The 22,108-nt window shown below is 41.6% G+C and overlaps 1 protein-coding gene across 6 annotated transcripts in view; it reads right to left on the bottom strand.

Annotated features, from left to right (window-relative positions):
- Nucleotides 1-22,108, bottom strand: part of ak8 (adenylate kinase 8) — an 81,006-nt gene that overhangs the window by 18,467 nt on the left and 40,431 nt on the right. For 5 of the 6 annotated variants that reach the window (XM_014174826.1, XM_014174825.1, XM_014174827.1 and 2 more), the window contains 3 exons: nt 10,038-10,169; nt 9,177-9,266; nt 6,545-6,686 (listed from right to left, as the gene is read on the bottom strand). In XM_014174826.1, coding sequence (XP_014030301.1) covers nt 6,545-6,686; nt 9,177-9,266; nt 10,038-10,169 — 364 coding nt within the window. The remainder of the gene's footprint in view (nt 1-6,544; nt 6,687-9,176; nt 9,267-10,037; nt 10,170-22,108) is intronic. The other variant, XM_014174828.1, reaches the window with a different exon arrangement.

Below are 22,108 nucleotides of genomic sequence, written 5' to 3' on the forward strand. Positions count from 1 at the left end.
GAAATGTTGACCTAATCAGATAAGAGGAAATTGCCTAGGATCAGAGAGCATGGTCAGGCCCAGAACAGAAGATGGAAGGGTTGTGATTCTGACATCTGGCTAAACAAAGAGAGGACCATGGACATTCCACAGGGAAAGGAGGGAAACTCATTGGGGTCATAAAATGTATAGCTGGGGAAGTGATACCTCCAAGAGGGGGGTGATCAAAAGGAGGGAAGAGTATAAAAGGTGTTGTGAACTTTTTAAATGCATGCACTCAGCTGACTGTATCCTTGGTATGAAACACTTTAAACTTCTCTTGAGCTTTTGTTCTCAATTCCTTAGTGCAAAGAGGCTGCAATAGCATTTTCCTTTTTAACAATTCAATGTCATCACATATAATTTTTTTGTTGAAATATCAGAAACAAAGGTAGTTCAATCAGTTTCTGCCCAGTGAGAAGGAACACAATTTGTGTGTACACAATGAAGATAAACATGATTCATGTTTGATTACACTGGGGAAGGAATGATATAGAATCCTTTGTGGACACAGAAAGGATCTGTACACTTGTACAGGCAACAATAAGGATTCAATTCCACAGCATTTCCAACAGCATAGTTCCTCTGTTTCTGGCACGGTTAGATAAAGAGGAGTACACCCTGGAGGAATTATGACCATCCCTGTCTCTGTGTCAACCGAATAGCCTGGGTGGAGGAATAGTCGAAGTGTCATGACAATGAGTGAAGAATAGCCTAGAATTGTCATGATGAATGACAAGGAGTTAACATGATAGCACAAACAGGTTTAGGACCAAGCTACCAACGGAGCACTGACCTGAGAGCCCTCAACTGGGCCAGTCCACAATACGCCACTAGCAAAACCTTTACACCCTTAATGACCTAATTTCATTTCCACTTGGTACATACCCACACTACCCACAGAGAGAGTTGGCATTCCAAATGACACCCTATTCCCTATTTATTGCACTACTTTTGCCTACAAAAGGAGTGCACTGTATATTATGGGAATATGGTGCCATTTGGTACGCAGCCAGAGAGTGCCATCAGATCCGAGGGGGTCGGATGGAGTAACCGGAGTCTCTGTGGCGGGTGATCTGCGTCCAGAGGTACGAACAGTGCATTCGGAAAGTATTCAGAACCCTTTAATTTTCCACATTTTGCTACATTACAGCTTTATTATAAAATGTATTCAATATGTTTTGAATACACGCAATGCCCCATAATGATAAAGCTAAAAAAACGGATACCTTATTTACTCAAGTATTCAGACCCTTTGCTATGAGACTCGAAATTGAACTCAGATGCATCCTGTTTACATTTATCAACCTTGAGATGTTTCTGCAACTTGATTGGAGTCCACCGGTGGTAAATTCAATTGATTGGACATGATTTGGAAAGACGCACAGCTGTCTTTATAAAGTCCCAGAGTTGGCAGTGCATGTCAGAGCAAAAACCAAGCCATGATGTTGAAGGAATTGTCCGTAGAGTTCCGAGACAGGATTGTGTCGAGGCACAGATCTGGGGAAGGGTACCAAGACATTTCTGCAGCACTGAAGGTCCCCAAGGACACGGTGGCCTCCATCATTCTTAAATGGAAGATGTTTGGATCCACCAAGATTCTCCCTAGAAGTGGTCGCCCGGACAAACTGAGCAATCGGGGGAGAAGGGCCTTAGTCGGGGAATGACCAAGAACCTGATGGTCACTCTGACAGAGCTCCAGAGTTCCTCTGTGGAGATGGGAGAACCTTCCAGAAGGACAACCATCTCTGCAGCACTCTACCCAAATACAGGTGTGCCAAGCTTGTACATCATACTCAAGAAGACTCGAGGCTGTAATCGTGCAGGCCAGTTAAGTTCTTCCACACCAATCTCGACAAATCATTTCTGTATGGACCTCGTTTGAGCACAGGGGCATTGTCATGCTGAAACAGGAAAGGGCCTTTCCTAAATTGTGGCCAAAAAGTTGAAAGCACAGAATCATATAACATGTCATTGTATGTTGTAGATTTCCATTCACTGGAACTAAGGGGCCTAGCTCAAACCATGAGAAACTGCCCCAGAACATTATTCCTCCTCCACCAAACTTTACAGTTGGCACTGCATTTGGGCAGGTAGCATTCTCCTGGCATCCGCCAAACCCAGATTGGTCCGTCGGACTGCCAGATGGTGAAGGGTGATTCATCGCTCTACAGAACGCGTTTTCACTGTTCCAGAGTCAAATGGCGGCCAGCTTTACACCACTGGTTTTCTTGGTTTTGTTACGTTCCCCAGCGTCACTCAAACAGAAAGGGGAACGAACAAACAGTTACTGACCAACAACCAAAACGAAACCGGTAGGTTGTGTGTGTGTGGGGGGGGGCAATCCTTAAACCACTCAGAGTTTAACAGGATTTATTAAAGGGGCAATCCTTAGTTGCTACATCCATTTTTGGACCTATGAATTAATATGTACCCATTGATTCTTGACGCTGTTTGTTCACACACACCCGTTCACAATTGCTAATAACCCATCTGCAACCTCCTGACTCTGTGATAAAGTGCAAATCTGGAGGCCCACACCGGACCCTATCTCACAAAAATTCGGTGAAGGCTACAGTCAGAGAAGGTGGAACGATTTTTTTGACAGGGAGTGCAGGATATTTTTGGGTGCTTAATGTAGATATGTTTCTGCTTATAATTTCCGACAATTTGGTAGGTAATTTTTTATTACCTCCCCTTTTCATTTTCTGCTTCTTTCTCTCTAAATTTCACACACACTTTTCTACTCCCACCTCCACCCACTGTTTTTTCTTCTCTTGTTAAAAGACACTGCTTCACCTTACTTTTGTAATGCCATCATCAACAAAAACAATTCACTTACGCTGTCTGTCATGCTGCAGCTAGCTGATTTCAGAGTGGAATGTGTGTGGAGTGTCTTCAAGAAATATAAACATGAATTTGTCTGATTCCAAATTAAATATTTTGTAGCCGGATACATCTTTGTAAGGGCACTGCATTGTCACGTCCTGACCAGTAAAGGGGTTATTTGTTATTGTAGTTTGATCAAGACGTGGCAGGGGGTGTTTGTTTAGAGTGTTTCGGGGTTTGTTGGGCTATGTTCTTATGTAAGAGGGGTGTTTGTTTTATGTGTTTCGGGGTTTGTGGTTAATGCTAGTATATTTCTATGTTCGTTCTAGTCTTTCTATTTCTATGTTTAGTTAATGGGGTTGACCTTTAATTGGAAGCAGCTGCTCCTCGTTGCTTCTAATTGAAGGTCCTATTTAAGAGGGGTTTGTTTTCTATGGGATTTTGTGGGTAGTTGTTTCTTGTTTAGCTGTGTGCCTGACAAGACTGTTAACGTTGTTATTTTTGTATACGTGTGTTTTTGTTATGGTTTTTCCTTCTTTCTGCCAATTAAAAAGAAGATGAGTATACACATTCCCGCTGCGTTTTGGTCTAATCCTTACGACAACTGTGACATGCATTCACCATTCTATTTCAGTAAAAAATAATGGTGAACGCAGTTAACAGGCTGGTTCCACCAGGCAAACATGTAATTGATTTAATTGTATACATTTTTTATTTAACCTTTATTTAACTAGGCAAGTCAGTTAAGAACAAATTCTTATATATATATAATGACGGCTTACCCCGGCCAAATCCGGACGACGCTGGGTCAAATGTGCGCCGCCCAATCACGGCCGGATGTGATGCAGCCTGGATTCGAACCAGGGACCGTAGTGACGCCTCTTAGATCGCTGCACCAGTCGGGAGCCCTAAATGTAGCCTGACTGTCACGTAGTGAAGTGAAGTGCTTTTGAACCAAAACATGAATTAAACTGGAACCTAATAACTATATAAACTAATCTCTTAACACAGAATGGAGAAGCAGGAGACATTACTGAGCTACTACAGTAGTTTCACATTACCACACTCATAGGGCACTATTGCCAACTGACAGCTGGTGCTACACAAATACTCACAACCCTATATTGGAGTGTGAGTGACTGCTAAGTCAGTCCAAGGTCTAAGATATAGGCTGATTGGAAAACCTGCCCTAGATGACACAGCCAATGTCGTCAGGGGTATGCCAAATAAAAATGTGATTCAAATAAAAAATATTTTAAAAATATCTATATATAAAAAAGGAAAAAGTAAATCTTCACATTTTCAAACAGTCCATTTATATTTTCCAATGGGGCTATACATTTGGGTGAGGTTTTTTTCTCGCCTGAGTAGCCTCATTTCACTGCCAAAAATAAAATTAAACCATCTAGTGTTCAGTCAAATGCAGGTAGCCTAGTCAAATAATTAACATCCAATCACATTAACCATTACTCTCTCGCGGGAAATCCACTAACGGTCCGTATGTAGCCAAACGTAGCTGCTGCTCATTCCGTTTGCTTGTAAATGGATGAATGGTTAATAAGAAGTAAGGCCCGCGTCCATAGAGACACATACCAGCTCTACTGGTAGTACTGCTACTAACAGCAGTACTATACCTGCACCTGTCGACGACACAAGTTGTTCTGCTTTCACAAGCACATCCAATGCTAACATCAGTAATTCTAAGCCCAGCTAGCATGGACACTGACAGTTGTGAATCTGATGCAGCCGAAGAGCTGCTGCCCCCTTATGCGGAAAAGCACCGAACGACAGACAGGGACGTTGGACCTAAGTCCTCCACAATAGTATGGGGCTTGCCTGTCCTGGCCACTCGGTAACTCACCATATACGACGCTTCTAGCCCCTTCTTTTAATGTTATCTGTTGCTTTTATACATGTCTTACTACTCGAAAGTCATCTTAATTCTCACTCAAAAAACTGCCGTGGCTTATTTTCAAATTGGCATGTTTTGTTTCAACAATTACTGCTTCGCATACAAGCCAGTGAATTCTATGCGTTACAGCTGGATGAGTCAACATATGTGGCAGGCATGGCACAGATCCTATTATATGTCTGTTACGTCTATGGGGGGTCAATAAAGGAAGACATACTCTTCTACAAACCACTGGAAACCAGGACAACAGGAGGGGATATTTTTTAAGTACTGGACAGCTTTGTGACATCAAATAGACTTTGGTGGTCAAGATGTGTTGGTATCTGTACTGATGGAGCAAAAGCCATGACAGTGAGACATAGTGGAGTAGTAACACGCGTGCAAGCAGTTGCTCCCGACGCCACTTGGGTGCACTGCAGCATCCACCGAGAGGCTTTTGCTGCCAAAGGAATGCCTGACCGCTTGAAAGACATTTTAGACACGACAGTGAAAATGGTTAACTTTGTTAAAGCAAGGCCCCTGAACTCTCGTGTATTTTCTGCACTATGCTATGGTATGGGCAGCGACCATGTAACACTTTTACAACATACAGAAGTCCGCTGGTTATCAAGAGGCAAAGTATTGACAGTTTTTTTTAAATTGAGACACGAGCTTAAAGTTTTCTTTACTGACCATAATTTTCACTTGTCTGACCGCTTGCATGATGACGAGTTTCTCACACGACTGGCCTATCTGGGTGATGTTTTTTCTCACCTGAATGATCTGATTCTAGGATTACAAGGACTCTTCGCAACTATACTCAATGTGCGGGACAAAATTGAGGCTATGATTAAGAAGTTGGAGCTCTTCTCTGTCTGCATTAACAAAGACAACATACAGGTCTTATCATCATTGTATGATTTTTTGTGTTCAAATGAACTCAAGCTTACAGACAATGTCAAATGTGATATAGCGAAGCACCTGAGTGAGTTGGGTGCGCAATTACGTAGGTACTTTCCAAAACGGATGACAGAATCAACTGGATTCATTATCCCTTTCATGCCCTGCCTCCAGTCCACTTACCGATATCTGAACAAGAGAGCCTCATCGAAATTGCAACAAGCGGTTCTGTGAAAATTGAATTTAATCAGAAGCCACTGCCAGATTTCTGGATTGGGCTGCGCTCAGAGTATCCTGCCTTGGCAAACCGCGCTGTTAAGACACTGATGCCCTTTGCAACCACGTACCTATGTGAGAGTGGATTCTCGGCCTCACTAGCATGAAAACTAAATACAGGCACAGACTGTGTGGAAAATGATTGAAGACGGAGACTCTCTCCAATACCTTCCAAAATTGCAGAGTTATGTGCATCCTTTCAAGTATACCCTTCTCATTAACCTGTGGTGAGTTATTCACAATTTTAGATGAACAAATAAAGTTTTATATGTAAGATGGCTAAATTATAAAAATGATTGATTATTATTATTTGTGCCCTGGTCCTATAAGAGCAATTTGTCACTTCCCACGAGCTGGGTTGTGACAAAAACTCACACTCATTCTTATAGTGTGGGTGTGGCAGGCTTTTAATGATAGTAAAAAACAACATTTGAGAGTGCGCTGACCCTGGTGCTAGAGGGGGTACACAGCTGGAGGTTGAATGTTTGAAGGGGTAGGGGACTATAAAAGGTTTGGGGACCTAGAGGTAAATTAGCTCGGGTTCCATCGTGTGGCCTATGCAACTAGAATCGTTAGTAGAGGAACGAGCATTAACGCCCTGGACCAGAGCTAGAGGTAAAATAGGCCTACCTGCTGGGGATGAAGTTGGACTCCTGGAGTTTCTCTGCCTGCTCCAGGTCTCTGGGGAAGCCATGCAGCACCCAGCCCCGTGTGGTACAGTCCAGCCTGCTGAGACGCTCCGTCAGGATCTGCAGCACCATACTATCAGGCACTAAGGAAACACAGGGACACACATAACACACTCCCTTAGAGACTCTGGTCTTGTTCTTTCATAATTCTTAAGAAGACTTTAAGAATGCATCCTTCCTGATCAGACATCTGACATATAGATTCCTGTTCTGACATGCCTGGATTGGTGGAAGATGTGATAGAACCATTGCTTATACTGCATCTATCAATTTGTGTTCAGTCACATTCCATAGTTTACACATGGTAAACGGACGTATTCACAATGAACATATTTCTCTCATTACTTTTGTTTTTGTGGATTCTTCAGGAATTTCCTGAATCAACACTAGAGCCTACTCTTTAATCATCTTTTCATTTAGAAATAGAACATTTCATTGATAAGTCTAATTCCTGGCATTATGATCATATCAGCAGATTGGGTCCAGAGGATCCTTATACATGTGCTCTTCCTTTCTGACAAGGCTTGTGGTGCAAATCCCCCCCCCTTCCCCTCAAATGGGTATCAACCTTTATGTTAACTTGTCTGGTATAATTTATCCCCCTCTGTACTTTCTATTTGGTCTTGTTTTTTCCACCACACTTATTGCACCTTGAGCCAGAAATCTCTGTTTCCAAAAATAAACATGCCTATTAAGTGTAGGCTATATCTTCAGAGACAGGATTTTATCACTACATGCATTTTCTTCTAAATCAAGGAGGAATGAATCCAGCTACAAAATAATGAAGTTGGAATCAGACAAATTCATGTTTACATTTCTTGAAGACACTCCACACACCTTTCACTCTGAAATCAGCTAGCTGCAGCATGACAGGCAGCATAAGTGAATTGTTTATGTTGATGATGACATTCCAAAAGTAAGGTGAATAAGTGGCTTTTAACAAGAGAAGAAAAACAGTGGGTGGTGGTGGGAGAAGGAAAGTATGTGCGAAAGGTAGAGAGAAAATAGCAGAAAATGAAAAGGGGGTAGGTAATACAAATATAATTATATTCTTTGAGAAAAAATAATAGCAAAACCCAAAGGGACCATGAAGCCTGGGAAAAATGTAAGTTGATGGATTGAAATGTCCAATTTCCACAACAAACAATCTGAGCTTCTCCCTCCTACAGAACGATCTTCAAACATCAGGCAGCCTGAAAAGGTTTCTTCTTCTCCCTTCGTTTCCACTCCCTCCTTTCCTTCCACTCCTCCATAACACTATTTCCTATTATCTACTTCCTTAATGTGGCTCTCCAAATCTCTAAAGCACTGGACTGGTTACACTAGCCACAATCTCTCCCTACCCTAATTATACCCCAGTGAGTCTATTAATCAACTTCTAAATTATTTAAGCAAGCTCCTTTCCCTGCAATCCTCACTGTCACAGACAGGGAGAGTGATGTAGGGAGGGTTAGGGAGAAAGAGATGTCTTCAAATGGCAAAAGCCGCCTTCTCTCAATGGATAACATAAAGCCCAGTTCAACAAAATACAAGAAGTTGAACACAACAATGAACATATCCCATGCATATTCTCCACTCCAATATGTACATTGGTAACAATAAGAATGTGAGTTGGTTCCCACTGTGGCCAGCAGTGGTTCTTCTGGACGTAAATAGTTGCAAATGGACTCTATGGGTCATTTTCCCAGACCCAGATTTAGCCTGTGTGTGTGTGTGTGTGTGTGTGTGTGTGTGTGTGTGTGTGTGTGTGTGTGTGTGTGTGTGTGTGTGTGTGTTTGTGTATGTGTAGCCTATGCATGTGTATGTGCAAATGTGTGTTTGTGTGTGTGTGTGTGTGTGTGTGCACGCGCAAGGGATAAGTTTGCAAGCCAAGGCCCTCATTAGACTTGACCTCAGTATGCATTGGAGGCACAATCTCGATACACATCTGCATGGAGCCCACTCCCCGGGGGATGTTTATTCAATTAATAAAAAGTTGCTCAAGGCGAGTGGCCCAGACACAAGCCCTGGGCACTGCAGTGATTGGCACACTTTGGCAGCTACATGCACTCTCTAGAGTGGAGCAGTAGCCCCAGCTAAATGGCAAACACCTTATATCATGTCTAATATTATTTTCCACAGGATGTTATTCCAAAGTAGCAAAACAATTAAATAAAAAAAACTGACTGAAATATGTATCTTTTTCCAATCAAGATGAGACACACACAACCCAGATCAAAACCTGTTTCTAACTATTTGAAAATGTAGTACTAGAGAATGTCTCCTTAGTTATTATTCACATCAGAGAATTGTCTGATGATGAGGAGCCCGAGCTAATCAAATTATTTTGGCCAAACGACTCTAGCCATTCCAGCGCTGTTCATTACTATTGCATGGGCAGGGTTACAGGGTCTCTGTGGACACATCCATTTTTACTCCCCCCTGTAACACTGTTTACATGCAGGCTCTGATGCTAAAAGCAACTAATTGAAGGAGGAACCAGGTAAATTGTATGGCCACAAAGGTGTGTGTGTGCAGGTGTGTGTGTGAGCACGTGTGTATGAGTGCACCCTCTTGTATGACTAGCTGTGTACCTTGCTGTCCAGATTCCAAGTAAGGTTTAATGAGTTCTCCCATATTGGTCACGTCTGCAGAAACCGCCTCCAGAAGCTCACCGCAGCAAACTACAAGGGAAGCGGAGAGTCGGGACAAGAAAGGGGAGACATTCAAGTTGAAATAAACAGAATACACAACGTAACCTTTCAGACAGGGAATAAACAGAATAGGAAAAATGACAGCTCCTGTAGGCTGCGTCCCAAACAGCACCCTATTTCCTAGAGCGGTCTTGGTCAAAAGTAGTGCACTAAATAGGAATAGCTTGCATTTGGGATGCAAGCCATACACAGTAAACAAGGAGAGATGGAGGATGGAAAATGAAAGTCTGTGCAAAAAAATGGCAGTGACATAAGACTCCATGTCAAAACAGAACATTTGAATCATGTTTGTGTCTAAACAAATATATATCATATACTGTACATACAGTCCTCAACATTTGTATTTGGACGGTGAAGCTACAATTTTAATTTTGGCTCTATACTCCAGCACTTCAGCCATAAATCTACAGCATTAAATCATTTCTCTGGTTAGCAAACGGAGTCAATATTCGATTACCGCATTCTGTTATAAACTGCATTCAAACAGGAAAACTGCACTTAATATAACCACATTCTGTCAGTTTCTGTGGCTACTCTAGAGAACATGGCAAAATATACTTTATGTCGAAATAACATTCAAAAGTTGTATCATAAGAAGTACTTCTAAAACCAATTTTGAATTTAACGCCATAACCATAGTACAAATTCAATCAATGAGTATTCTGTAGAGCCAGGTAAAGGCAATAGTATGGGGAACACATTGAGAGGGACAGTGAAGGACTGTTCTGGGTGAAAACTTACGATTGACAATGTTGTATTTCTGAGAGATAAGTTTCGCCTGCAGACTCTTGCCTGAGCCAGGGGGCCCAAAGAGGAGGACCCTGGGGGTGTGAGGGGCCACAGAACAGTGCCGCGAGAGAATGTATGTCAGCACTGTGGGAGGAGACAACAACCACAGCATTAAAGTGGCAATCCAGTTCTCCTTTTCACCTAATTTAACACATGATTTACATGATCTCAAGAGGTGGTCCAGGTATGTCACACCTTCAGTGTGTGTACTTTGCCCTATTTATACTTGGGATATAGCGCTTTTCAACAGTAAAAGTAAAAAAAATCTGGAGGACGTCTTTAAGAATGTGATAACTGAATCCTACCCACTGGGCAAAAACTTGTTGAATCAACGTTGTTTCCACGTCATTTCAACCAATAAAATAAAAAAATAAAAAATCAAATTGTATTAGTCACATGCACCGAATACAACAGGTGTAGACCTTACAGTGAAATGCTTACTTACGAGCCCCTAACCAATAATGCAGTTTCAAAAAAAATATGGATAATAAGAAGAGATGAAAATAACAAGTAATTAAAAAACAGCAGTAAAATAACAATAGTGAGACTATATACAGGGGGGTACCGATACAGAGTCAATGTGCGGGGGCACCGGTTAGTTGAGGTAGTATGTACATGTAGGTAGAGTTATTAAAATGACTATGCATAGATGACAACAGAGAGTAGAAGTGGTGTAAAGAGGGGGAGGGGGGGCAATGCGATTAGTCTGGGTAGCCATTTAACTAGACGTTCAGGAGTCTTATGGCTTGGGGGTAGAAGCTGTTTAGAAGCCTTTTGGACCTAGACTTGGCGCTCCAGTACCGCTTGCCATGATGTAGCAGAGAGAACAATCTATGACTAGGGTGGCTGGAGTCTTTGACAATTTTTAGGGCCTTCCTCTGACACCGCCTGATTTTGAGTTCCTGGATGGCAGGAAGCTTGGCCCCAGTGATGTACTGGGCAGTTCGCACTACCCTCTGTAGTGCCTTGCGGTCGGAGGCCGAGCAGTTGCCATACCAGGCAGTGATGCAACCAGTCAGGATGCTGTCGATGGATCAGCTGTAGAACCTTTTGAGGATCTGAGGACCCATGCCAAATCTTTTCAGTTTCCTGAGGGGGAATAGGTTTTGTCGTGCCCTCTTAACAACTGTCTAGGTGTGCTTGGACCATGTTAGTTTGTTGGTGATGTGGACACCAAGGAACTTGAAGCTCTCAACCTGCTCCACTGCATCCCCATCAATGAGAATGGGGGCGTGCTCGATCCTCTTTTTCCTGTAGTCCACAATTATCTCCTTTGTCTTGATCACATTGAGGGAGAGGTTGTTGTCCTGGCACCACACAGAGAGGTCTCTGACCTCCCTATACGCTGTCTTGTCGTTGTCAGTGATCAGGCCTACCACTGTTGTGTCATCGGCAAACTTAAATGATGGTGTTGGAGTCGTGCCTGGCCATGCAGTCATAAGCGAAGAGGGAGTACAGGAGGGGACTGAGCACGCAGGAAGTCTGAGGGGCCCCTGTGTTGAGGATCAGCGTGTCGGATGTGTTGTTTCCTACCCTTACCACCTGGGGGCGGCCCGTCAGGAAGTCCAGGATCCAGTTGCAGAGGGAGGTGTTTAGTCCCAGGGTTCTTAGCTTATTGATGAGCTTTGAGGGCACTATGGTGTTGAACGCTGAGCTGTAGTCAATGAATAGCATTCTCACATAGGTGTTACTTTTGCCCAGGTGGGAAAGAGCAATGTGATGACATTGAATCAATGTGGAAAACTGATTGGATTTGAAAAAAGTCCTTCACGTTTGGGAATTTCATTGTTTTTTCACCCAACTTTTAACCTAAATCCAATGACATGGTAAATATATATTTTTGCTTTCATGTTGAATTCACGTTAGTTCACAACTCAACCAAATGTAAATCAAATCTAGATGTTGAAAATGTTTGCTTGGTCCTTTGTGGTAGATTCTGTAATGAGGGGATTCACATAAGTATTTTATTTTAAGTTCTACATTTAGCCTAGTAAGCATATGTTACCTTGGAAACTGTTAAAGTTGTAAGGGATGGTTAACAAGTATATCAGTTCATTCCTATTGATAATATATAAACTACAGCTAAATTCTGTTCGTCTCTAGTGTGTTGCAATTTCAATTATGTTATTTTAGCAAAAGCATTGCTAAGAACTTTCTTTCCCAAAGGCTATCTGTCTTGATAGAGGAATAGCTGGAACATGGGTTCATTTACACTAATTTATTAAAACATTGGCAGGATGAAATCTCTTGAGATGCACCATCTTGTTTTCAAAAGTGTCCAAATAAAACCCCAAATTAACAGACAATACTTAGTAACAAGAATAATATGGAAACGACTGTCTAATAATAATAACAATAAAACAATAATAATAAATAACAAAAACGTACATTAACAGCAAGAACTGTTGTTGTACAACTACTAATAGGCCTACAACTAATAAAACATCTGCTACAACTACTAATACCACTAATAAAATACAGTGGGGTCCGAAATGATTAACACCCTATGAAATTCAAATACTGAGCTATATTGCATGCAACAAAAAAAGGGTGAATTCTATTATTTTATACTAATACAATTGCTCAGAGAAAGAGATTTTGTTTAACAAGTAATACTTTTTTCCCACAAAGGTACGGGTCAAAAGTATTGACACCCCTAAAGATTGTTATAAATAAATAAAGTAGTCAAAAGTTTAGTATTTGGTCTCATATTCCTAGCATGCAATGACTACATCAAGCTTGTGACTCTAAAAAATTGTAGGATGCATTTACAGTTTGTTTTGGTTGTGTTTCATATTATTTTGTGCCCAATATACATTTATGGTAAATAATGTATTGAGTCATTTTGGAGTCACTTTTGTTATAAATAAGAACAGAATATGTTCCTAAACACTTAAATTAATGTGGATGCTACCATGATTACGGATAATCCTGAATGAACCATGAATAATGATGAGTGAGAAAGTTACAGAGGGTCAAACATCATACCCAAAAGACATGTTAACCTCCCACCATTACCAATAACAGGGGAGGTCAGCATATCTTGGGGGTATGATCATGTTTAGAAACATATTCTATTCTTATTTACAATAAAAGTGACTCCCCCCCCAAAAAAACATAATACATTATTTACCATGAATTTCTATTGTGCATAAAATAATCTGAAACACAACCAAAACAAACTGCAAATGCAAACAACAAGTTTATAGAGTCACAATCTTGATGTAGTCATTGTATGCTAGGAATATGGGAACCAAATACTAAACTAATACATATTTGAACTACTTTATTTATAAGAATCTTGTGACCCCTACCTTTGAGAAAAATACATTACTTGTTAAACAAAATCTCTTTCTCTGAGCAATTGTATTACTATAAAATAATAGAATTCCCCATTTTATAGGCATACAATATAGCTCAGTATTTGAATTATTTATTTTATAAAGTCATTATTGCTCATCTTCATAAAGGGTGTCAATCATTTCAGACCACACTGTACATACATATTTACAAATATCTCATGACGAAAAAGTGCTTTCTTAAATCCACTGATTTTAATGCCCTGATTTCTATAAGTAAATTATTGCAGTCAATTGGGCCTTTGTATCTGAAAGATCTTAATCCAACTTCACGATGTACACTTGGAATATGTAATTGCTGCTGTTATCGAAAGGAGTACTGTGAGTCTTGTATAGTTATATACAGGGACATTTAAGTTGATACATTTAAAAAATAAATTGTTACCAATGGAGTTGTCTTCTGTTTGGGAGTGACAGCCAATATAGTGATTCATACATTTTGCAAAGACGTGTCTTATAATGGCATCCAAGAATGAATCTGCAAAGATAGTTATAAGTTACATCTAATTCCCAAAGTATGATCTTGGTTATGTCTTTATGAAGAGGGATCACTTGTGCACATAGCAATACAAAAAGGTATGACATAATTTACACTATAAACATCAAATATATCTAAACCTATCTAACCAACATTGGCAAAGTCAAACTAACATTACCTCAAAATATTATTTCCCCAATGCAAAAATAACACTAAACCATTAAAAATACAAATAACTAAATCTCTTGTGCTTTACAATAACTCTGTTAGCTTACTTGCACTGTCATGTATGATCTCATAAGCCAGTTGTTAACACGCAGAGGGTATCCCAGTGCATTGGGGCTGGCTGGGGATTGTTTAAAGCCCTGTTCTCTCCCATGGAGTAATAAAGAGCGAGCCAGCGGGCTAATCTGAATTTAAAGGAGGTGATCAATAAATTGAGTCTCTCTCTCTCTAACGCTCGCTCCCTCCCTCCCTCCCCTGGTTCCAGGGGAGTATTTGTTTGATGTGTGACACTCAAGAGGAAGCGAACAGCTGTTTACATTTGGGTCGAACCACAACAATACTGTTCGTCAATATGATAGGCCTTGTGTTTAAACACGCTGCAATTAACAACAAGCTAATTGGAACTAATCACTCTAAGCCTCCAATATGCAAAAAAAAAAAATATATATATATATATATATATATATATACACTACATAGTGCACTCACGTCTGTAGCCATGAAATCCTTTGAAAGGTTGGTCATGGCTCACATCAACACCATTATCCCAGAAACCCTAGACCCACTCCAATTTGCATACCACCCCCAACAGATGATGCAATCTCTATTGCACTCAACACTGCCTTTTCCCACCTGGACAAAAGGAACACCTATGTGAGAATACTATTCTTTGACTACAGCTCAGCGTTCAACACCATAGTGCCCTCAAAGCTCATCACTAAGCTAAGGACCCTGGGACTAAACACCTCCCTCTGCAAACTGGATCCTGGACTTCCTGACGGGCCGCCCCTAGGTGGTAAGGGTAGGAAACAACACATCCACCATACTGATCCTCAACACAGGGGCCCCTCAGGGGTGCGTGCTCAGTCCCCTCCTGTACTCCCTATTCACTCATGACTGCATGGCCAGGCACCACTCTAACACCATCATCAAGTTTGCCGATGACACAACAGTGGTAGGCCTGATCACTGACAACGACAATACAGCGTATAGGGAGGTCAGAGACCTCTCTGTGTGGTGCCAGGACAACAACCTCTCCCTCAATGTGATCAAGACAAAGGAGATGATTGTGGACTACAAGAAAAAGAGGACTGAGCACGCCCCCATTCTCATTGATGGGGCTGTAGTGGAACAGGTTGAAGGCTTCAAGTTCCTTGGTGTCAACATCATCAACAAACTATCATGGTCCAAACACACTAAGACAGTCGTGAAGAGGGCACGACAAAGCCTATTCCCCCTCAGGAGACTGAAAAGATTTGGGTCCATAGATCCTCAAAAGGTTCTACAGCTGCACCATCGAGAGCATCCTGACTGGTTGCATCACTGCTTGGTATGGCAACTGCTCTGCCTCCGACCGCAAGGCACTACAGAGGGTAGTGCGTACGGCCCAGTACGTCACTGGGGCCAAGCTTCCTGCCATCCAGGACCTCTATATCAGGCAGTGTCAGAGGAAAGCCCAAAAAATTTTCAAAGACTTCAGCCACCCTAGTCATAGATTGTTCTCTCTGCTACCGCACGGCAAGCGGTACCGGAGCGCCAAGTCTAGGTCCAAAAGGCTTCTTAACAGCTTCTTCCCCCAAGCCATAAGACTCCTGAACAGCTAATCAAAGGGCTACCCAGACCCCTCTTTTATGCTGCTGCTCCTCTCTGTTTATAATCTATGCATAGTCACTTTAACTCTACCTACATGTACATATTACCTCAACTAACCGGTGTCCCCGCACATTGACTCTGTACCGGTACCCTCTGTATATAGCCTCGCTTGTTATTTTACTGCTGCGGTTTAATTATTTGTTACTTTTATTTTCTATTTTTTTCTCAACTTGTTAAAGCATTGTTGGTTAAGGGCTTGTAAGTAAGCATTTCACTGTAAGGTCTACACCTGTTGTATTCGGCACGTGACAAATACAATTTGATTTGACTTCTGACAAGCGTCCATAGGGCAAACATATTTTCGAATGGCTAAGGCAGAGGGAGCCAGTCATATCATAATAAAGGACGCATCTTAATTAGCTTAATAATCAATATTCAAAGAAACAGTTTTAGCACATTTGGTATTTCAACCACAGCGTATGAATACATAATCGCAAAGACATTTTCGAAACATTTCTATGCCCTCAGTTACACTTGAGCAAATAAGAATTTGATTAATTATAAATGGTGCCATTACAGAAACCTTTCATTTACTTATCAAGCTGAAAACACAGCCCGGGAGAGTAAACACACATAGCCTCCCATACACTCCTCTAAATCTCTATCTGCAATCATAGACCTGGACTGCGTCCCAAACTGCACCCTATTCCCGTTATAATGTATTACTTGGGCTCTGATCAAAGGGAATAGGGTGCCATTTAGAACGCAAACCTGCTTCTAAATCAGAGAGGATCTGGGGAAAGACACCATAGACGGCTGATTCTGGCAATGAGAGAGGACGGTTGAGACCTAAAGAAAAGATCACGTGTGTAATTCTTACACAGGATCAAAATGGGGCTTAGGTGGTGGGAGTGGTGGAGGCGTGGAAACAAAATGTTGCTGTTTTAAAGCTAGAATCCTTAATTGAAACAATAACAAAGCAGCACCCCCCTCAGTTTTGGTAAAAAGCTGAGGGATGGGCCTGGAGAAATGTAACAACTCTGAAATTCATAGACAGAGGTATGGATTCAAGGACTGACCATCCATGATGTTAAAATTATAGTTTTAAATATGTTTTGAGGCTATACAGTATTTGATTACATTGTTTACAAATATTGGAATAAAACAAGCTTATATTTTGGGTTCTGATGGGGTACGACAGTTGAACTAAACCTCATGAGCCATTTAGAAGTTATATTCTTTAAGAAGCAATGTCTATACAGTACCAGTCAAACGTTTGGACACACCTACTCATTCTAGGGTTTTTCTTTATTTTTACTATTTTCTACATTGTAGAATAATAGTGAAGACATCAAAACTATGAAATAGACATGTGGAATCATGTAGTAACTATGGTTGAAAAGGGTCGGAAACTTTCCGGTAAATTTACGAAATTTTTCAGGGAATTTTCCATGGGAAGTTAAGCCCGGGAATTTGGGGAATTTTGCTCAAATTCATCAAAAAAGTTAGCTTATAACAGTGAACCTTTTTTTGTGGGATACACATAAGGCAATTCTAGGTCTTGTGGCATATTTTGGTTAAACTAGCCAATGGAATTGCAACCCTCTGCATGCACAATGTATTCTTCCATAACATGTACAGCTGATTCTCAAGATCTTGCACACTAATGAGATGCTATTGAGCCCACACTACTACACTGTCTGAGCCAAGGACTACATGCTTTCTGGTAACTTTTGATTACAATACTGGGTGGGGTAAATATATTTTATATGACATACATGATTTTTTGTTAACTAGTAAATAGTAGCCTACAGCAAAGGGTGTTTAAACCATGTCTAACTTGTTAACAATTTCTGCTAGTTAGTTTTGCTACCATGTGGGTTTTAGCTTGCTTGAGCCTGCTAACTGAGGAGTGTTAATTCACCTGTTTCCATACATGTTTCATTTAAAAACATTTTAAAACATTTATCTTACAAAGGAGTTTAACTATTTATCTGTACATGGAATTGTATTCGTTTTTTTGCTACAATTTCTTTTCTAATCTTTACAGGAAAATGCCACAGGCACTATCTGATGTGTGGAGACATTTCACTGCAGCTGACGTAGAAGGAAAAGCTGTGTACATTTGCAAATACTGTGCCAAATCCTATGTGAAGAATGCACATATGATTGGCAGAATCATCTGGCCAAGTGCATAAAGTTCCCTCGGAGCTCAGAACGAGCAACCTCTACTTCTATTTGAGGTGAAAATGATGAATCAGACACCTTATCGATAGCAACAACTCATGGTCCTCCTGGAATCAGGAGTTTTTTGACTCAATGGAGGAACATAGTCAGAGAAATGCTGATGAATGTCTTGCTCGAGCTGTGTATGCAACTGGTTCACCAATGAGGCTCACAGGCAAGGTGTATTGGAAAAGATTTCTGAATGATGCCCACCATACACCCCTCCAACCAGACATGCTTTATCTACTCATTTGCTGGATGCAGAGTTCATCATAGTTCAAGTGAAGGTCTAGCAAATCATAGAGAAAGCAGACTGTATTGCAATCATCACTGATGGGTGGTCGAATGTGCGTAGGCAAGGAATAATTAATTACATCATCTCCACCCCTCAACCAGTAGTCCACAAGAGCACAGACACAAGGGACAACAGACACACTGGTCTCTACATTGCAGATGAGCTGAAGGCAGTCATCAATGACCTTGGACCACAGAAGGTATTTGCACTGGTGACAGACAATTCTGCGAACATGAAGGCTGCTTGGTCTAAAGTGGAGGAGTCCTACCTCACATCACACCCATTGGCTGTGCTGCTTATGCATTGAATCGGCTCCTCAAGGACATCATGGCACTGAAAACAATGGTTACACTCTACAAGACAGCCAAGGAAATGGTTAGGTATGTGAAGGGTCATCAAGTTATAGCAGCAATCTACTTCACCAAGCAAAGTGAGTAGAATATGAACACCACATTGAAGCTGCCCAGCAACATCCATTGGGGTGGTGTTGTCATTATGTTTGACAGTCTCCTGGGGGGGAAGGAGTCTCTCCAAGAAATTGCCATATCACAGTCTGCCAATATGGACAGCCCCATCAAGAGGATCCTCCTGGATGATGTATTTTGGGGAGAGAGTGGTAAGCAGCCTGAAACTCCTGAAACCTACAGCAGTAGCCATTGTACGGATTGAGGGAGACAATGCCATATTGTCTGTTGTTCAGACTCTGCTTGCAGATGTAAGAGAAGAAATCCGTACTGCCCTGCCCACTTCACTGTTGCTCCAAGCAGAGGAAACTGCAGTTCTGAAATACATCAAAAAGCGTGAAGACTTCTGCTTGAAGCCCATACACGCAGCATACATGTTGGACCCCAAGTATGCTGGCAAGAGCATCCTGTCTGGTGCAGAGATCAACAGGGCCTATGGTGTCATCACTACCGTGTCTCGCCACCTTGGCCTGGATGAGGGCAAGGTTCTTGGCAGTCTGGCAAAGTACACTTCCAAGCAAGGGCTTTGGGATGGAGATGCAACATGGCAGTCATGCCAACATATCTCATCAGCCACCCGGTGGAAAGGACTTTGTGGATCTGAGGCTCTTTCCCCTGTTGCCTCCATCATCCTCTAAATCCCACCAACATCAGCCGCCTCAGAGCGCAACAGGTCCTTGTTTGGGAACACACACACCAAAGCACGCAACAGGCTGACCAATACAAGGGTTGAAAAATTGGTGGCCATCCGAGCAAATTTGAGGCTTTTTGAGCCTGGCAACGAGCCATCCTCAACAAGTTTGGAAAGTGACAGTGACGATGAGGCCTTAGAGTCTGATGTTCAAGAGGTGGATATTGAGGAGGTCCAGGGAGAAGACATGGAAGCCTGAGACGAAGACAACCAAAGCTTTATTTTCTAGACTATCATTTTACAGATGTATGTTGAAAACGTTTTTAGAAGATGTGATGGATCATTGGGGATCATTCAATATTCCCTTTCTTTTGTTGTTCCGTGAGGTCATCCCATGTGAAGAGTCAATTAATTTAATTAAAGATCAATTCGTAACAATTTTTTAACATTTTATTTCTATTGGAAGGATTTAATATTTTGCAACTATGTCTACTTATGATAAGGTAAAATGTTTATGTTTCTGTCTCCATATGGTATGGTAAATATATTCAATGCAAAAAACATCTACATTTAAATGGCATTAATATTAATTTGCATACATTTCCGTTAATTCCCATATATTCCCGTTAATTCCCACTGAAAGTTTCCACCTCTGAATATTCCCCAAAATGTGCAACCCTAGTAGTAAGCCAAAAATTGCTAAACAACTCAAAATATATTTGAGATTCTTCAAAGTAGCCACCCTTTGCCTTGATGACAGCTTTGCACAATCTTGGCATCTCTCAACTACTAATATATGTGTCACGTCTACTCCCGCTCCTCCCCTATTCTCGACTACCAGCGCCTACGTTAAAATATATCCAAAATTGGATGTAGAAATGGTTGAATTATAGTTGAAAGCAAATTTCCTGCAACTCTACACATTTTGCCATGGGGCAGAGTGAAAATGTTACAGTTTTAAAGCTAATACTCCTGAATGCATAATGTTACTTCTCCAAGATGATCTTATTTACAATTATATTATATTTTTTACAGACGGCCCACCCAAGACTTTTTCTCTGCAGAAAAACTTTGTTACAGTACTATCTATCAGTTAGCTTTCTTTGTCAGATTCCAGACACTCCGATTGAAATATATACACTTTAGTAATGCAAACTTGTTTAAGTCTAATTCACATCCGCCATGGTGCGTCTGCTTCTAGCCTTCTACTGTCACCACTGCCCTGCCTCGCACAACAAACCTGAGGCGGCAGGTAGCCTAGTGGTTAGAGAGGTGAGCCAGCGGTTGGAGGATTCCCAGGTCAAATCCCGGGTCAGAGAGGAAAAAGCTGTTGAGAAGTGAACTGGCAACTGGAGGGTTGCTGGTATCAAATCCTAGATGACATTGCCTGCTTTTGTGCCCTTGAACAAAGCACTTAACCCCCCACAACAGGCACCCAGTGTGGCAGACCCCCGTACCTCTCCAAAACCTGTATGTGTATCATTTGCAGGGGTTGGGCTAAAGTAATCTTAAGAGAGAGAATGACAGAACTATTTTGCCAAGTTGAGTGGTGTAATGTTCAGACAGGTAGTATTCAGATGGCTTTAATGGTGTGGCTGAAGGCTGCGACGGCTGCTCCTCCTCCCCTTGCCTGTAGCTTAGCCTTAGGCAAACTCCCTGTCCATCAGCTGGGCTGACAGGGAGGGGAATCAAAACCTCCCCATGGGTCTGCTGCAGTGCCATGCTGACATCCCGCCAGAAGGCGTGGCCGTGGAGGGGCAGCAGCCCACTGAGAGTGTGTCCTAAAATAGCACCCTATTACCGATATGGGCTCTGGTCAAAAGTAGTGCACTATTTTGGGAATAGGGTGCCATTTGGGACGCAGACTGAGATGATATGGTGATGAGGCTTTGATGCTGTGCAACAAAGCCTCTGAGGCCCGTGATGGGAGAGACTGTCATCCATCGTCAATCACTGTCTCAGGTAGAGAGGGGCATCAAAGAGAGGGACTTCATGTAAGTCATTACTATACTGAACAAAAATATAAATGCAACAATTTCAAAGATTTTACTGAGTTACAATTCACATGAGGAAATCAGTCAATTTAAATAAATGCATTAGGCCCTAATCTATGGATTTCACACAACAGGGAATACAGTACTGTTGGTCACAGATACCCCTCCAAAAATGGGCCTCACGACCTCGTCACAGTATTTTTGTGCATTCAAATTGCCATCGAGAAAATGCAATTGTCCGTAGCTTAAGCTTGCCCATACCATAACCCCACCGCCACCATGGGGCACTCTGTTCACAACGTTGACATCAGCAAACTGCTCGCCCACACAACGCCATACACGTGGTCTGTGGTTGTGAGGATGTACTGCCAAATTCTCTAAAATGACATTGCTTAAGGTAGAGAAATTAACATTAAACTCTCTGGCACAAGGTGCACCTGTGTAATGAACATGCTGTTTAATCAGATTCTTGATATGCCACACCTGTCAGCTGGATGCATTATGGAACATTTCTGTGATCTTTTATTTCAGCTCATGAAACATGGGACCAACACTTTACATGTTGCATTTATATTTTTGTTCAGTGTACTACTATGGAATATGGAGACATGTCAGTCAGTGAGTATTTGCTTCTGGTTTAAAGAAGTGTGTCCTTTATGGCTGTGTCCTTCGTCCCAATAATAAATACACTCGTTCACTACTTCCCACAAACCTAAAAGTATTGGATTGGTGAAGGCATGGGCTAGAGTTTCCACCAT

This window comes from Salmo salar, chromosome ssa26, assembly GCF_905237065.1.
Source record: "Salmo salar chromosome ssa26, Ssal_v3.1, whole genome shotgun sequence".
Lineage (NCBI taxonomy): Eukaryota > Metazoa > Chordata > Actinopteri > Salmoniformes > Salmonidae > Salmo > Salmo salar.